The 3027-nt window shown below is 40.5% G+C and overlaps 1 protein-coding gene across 1 annotated transcript; it reads left to right on the forward strand.

Annotated features, from left to right (window-relative positions):
- On the forward strand, positions 1215-2275 carry LOC107607416. Its single transcript, XM_016309380.1, has 3 exons — positions 1215-1340; positions 1388-1636; positions 1748-2275. The coding sequence occupies exons 1-3, from the start codon at positions 1215-1217 to the stop codon at positions 2273-2275; spliced, it is 903 nt and encodes a 300-aa protein (XP_016164866.1).

The following is a 3027-nucleotide window of genomic DNA, read 5'->3' on the forward strand; positions in this document are numbered from 1 at the left end:
TAGTTGCTTGGGGACAAGCAACAATTTACGTTTGGTGTTCTGATGAGCGGATATTTTATACGCTTTTTGCCATCATTTTCATATTGTTTTTAGCATGTTTTATTTAAGTTTTATTAAGTTTTTATAGGTTTTAGTGCAAAATTCACATTTTTGGATTCTGCTTTGAGTTTATGTATTTTTATGCAATTTTAGGTATTTTCTGGCTGAAATTAAGGAGCTAGAGCAAAAGTCTGATTCAGAGGTAGAGAATGTGCTGTAGATGCTATCAGGATCTGACCTCCTTTCATTCAAAAGAGCTTTTCTGGAGCTACAAAAGTCAAAATGGAGTGTTCTCAATGGCTATGGAAAGCTAACATCCAGAGTTTTTCATTAATGTATAATTCATACTTTGCTTCAGAATTGAAGGCCCAAAACTGGCGTTCAACGCCAACCTCCAGCTCTATTCTAGCATCCAACGACCATAAGGAGGAGACCAGCGTCCAACGCCCACAAAGGACGACCAAGCAGGCGTTCAATACCCAAGGAGCCTCCTAGCACGTAGATCTCAATCAAGCTCAGGCCAAAACTCACCAAATTGGCCCCGGAAGTGGTTTCGCACTAAAAGATTCTTTTACCCTTCTTATGTAGTCCTTAGTCATTAGTCTAGTATTTTTTTGAGAACTTTTACATCTTTTCAAAGAGTTTAGAGAGACCTGGCATATTTAGAATTCCACATTGTAGCTTCGTATGAATGTTTTGCGCTTTTGTAATTCCGTATTTGAGATTATTTCTTCATCGGTTTCGAGAATTATTATTCCTTCTTTATATATTTATGTATAAGCCTTAGGATTGTCGTGACCTCTGATTAACCTTTGCTTTATGGCATGAGGTAAGGCTTAGGGTAATTAAGGTGTTACATTTAGTGCTTTTCAGAGCTATTCGTCCTCGTGAGCCTGAGGGATAGACCGATTGTGCTCCATTGCATACTCTGTGTCTTTTTCTTTCATGCTAATTAGGTTATCTGCTTGATATATGCATAGCATGCTTGTTTGTGAGTGCTTTTTTGGGGATAATTAAAGTACTAGACTTTTGATATTGAGTTTAATCACCTTGATATCGATTGTTTGGTGTAGACAGAAACCCTAATGGCTACTAATGGACGAGGTCGTACGCATACACGGAGAGAAACTGAGAATGACCGACCAGCAGACAATCATGCCAAGTTCAGGGCGGTGATGGCAAACTTGGCTAATACCATGGAGGTGAATGCTGCTACGACTTTGCAAGCTATAAAGAGGTTGGGTCAAACAGTGGGAAACAGAATCGGTAATGGAAACAGAACGAACATGGAGACGGAGACGGTAATGAATTGGGAGGCGCTCCAATGACTTTGGCTTTGTTTCTGAAGGTTCATCCACCAACTTTTAGAGAATCGACTAACCCTACGGAAGTAGAAAATTGGTTCCAAGCTATGGAGTGTGCGTTACAAGCTCAGCATGTCCCAGCTAACCAATACGTGGAGTTTATGGCCTATCAACTGTTAGGAGAGGCGAAACATGGGTGGCAAGGAGAGTGCCAATTGCTGCGACTTTCGAATGCAGAGATTCCTTGGGACGTATTTCAAACCTCATTTTATAGGAAGTATTTCCCAGATTCAGTAAGAGAAGCAAAGGAGTTATAGCTTATGTAGTTGAAGCAAGGCTCGTTGTCTGTGGCCGAATACACTAGTATGTTTGAAGAACTCTGTAGGTTCTCCAGGGTATGTCAGGGTGCCCCAGAGTCTTATGAGAGTTGGAAGTGCATTATGTATCCAGGAAACTTGAGGGATGCTATTATGAATGATGTGGCTCCTTTGGAGATTCGGATCTTTTCTGAGCTTGTGATCAAGGCAAGGGCTGTGAAGGAGTGTGCGAAGAAAGTGGCAGTAGCAAGAGATACTCGTGGGGAAAATAACAACTGTAGGCGTGAAAAGTACTTTCAACCACGAGCTCAGAACTTCAATAGGGGAGGACATATACCTCAAGGTCAAGGCAACTTTAGGAGACCTAATTTTGATCCGTATCATCCGGAGAGAGGAAGAGGTGATTGCCTTAATTGCGGATTGCCTGGTCACATGGTGAGGGATTGTATACGTGGAAGGAACCCGAATGCGGGTAGGAATCAACACCAAGGAAGAGTGTTCGCTGTGAACACCAGTGATGCTGCTAAGGCGGATCCTTTGATAAGAGGTTGGTGTATAATTGGTTATAAAGCTTTAACTCCATTGTGTGATATTGGAATACCGTATTACACCTAGCTTGTGACGGAGAGAAAGGTTTGAGAATAGAGGTGTCATACTTAGTATCAAATTTAAGACCAAATTTACTTGTGCTGCGTAGAGTATTGCTGTTAGAGTTGATAGAACTTAGGGACATTTTTGGTTGACGGGGGCAAATAATCCAATTCTTAAGGACTAATGAGTCAAAGTAGTGCTGCGAAAGCACAGTAATCTTTATAAAGGTGTGAGATTTTATACGAATGAGAGCACCAATACATCCTTATGTAACAACCTATCTTTTCCCTTATAAATTGTGTTAGAGTTCTTTATTTTGGAATCCCTCTTGCTGAATAAATTGAACCTTGCCCAATCCTATTCCTTGTTTGTACATATCCTTCCGCGAACCTTGTACTACTTGATGTGAGCCTAGACGTGTTCTGTTAGGTTGAACCGCCTTTATTCGAGGGCTCGTGATCTACTCGAAATCGGTAAAAACATATTTTGATTCAATCTGCTTTATTGATTCCTCTAAATATCCTTACTTAGCAATTCCTTTTTGAGGTGCACTCTAATTCTCTTTCTGGTGCATTTTCTCATTTTCTCAAACCTTGTCTGATCCCAACACAATATGTCTTTTTGATTTCTTACAGATACCATTCGAAATTGTTTACTCTCTTCTAAGCTTGGTATTCCTTCTAATAACTTGAGCTCATTTCAACATCGCATGCAATTCTTAGACGCAACCATCGATATGTGAGTTCCTTAGGACACGAATTATAAACCCGAAGGAC

The sequence above is a fragment of the Arachis ipaensis genome, chromosome B07 (assembly GCF_000816755.2).
Source record: "Arachis ipaensis cultivar K30076 chromosome B07, Araip1.1, whole genome shotgun sequence".
Classification (NCBI taxonomy): domain Eukaryota; kingdom Viridiplantae; phylum Streptophyta; class Magnoliopsida; order Fabales; family Fabaceae; genus Arachis; species Arachis ipaensis.

Bases quoted from the DNA above. Each gene is read 5' to 3' on its own strand.
- LOC107607416 (XM_016309380.1), top strand. From the start codon at position 1,215: ATGGCAAACTTGGCTAATACCATGGAGGTGAATGCTGCTACGACTTTG. The intron at 1,341-1,387 runs GTAATGAATTGG...TTGTTTCTGAAG, and splicing joins CGAACATGGAGACGGAGACG to GTTCATCCACCAACTTTTAG. The intron at 1,637-1,747 runs GTAAGAGAAGCA...AGGGTATGTCAG, and splicing joins GGAAGTATTTCCCAGATTCA to GGTGCCCCAGAGTCTTATGA.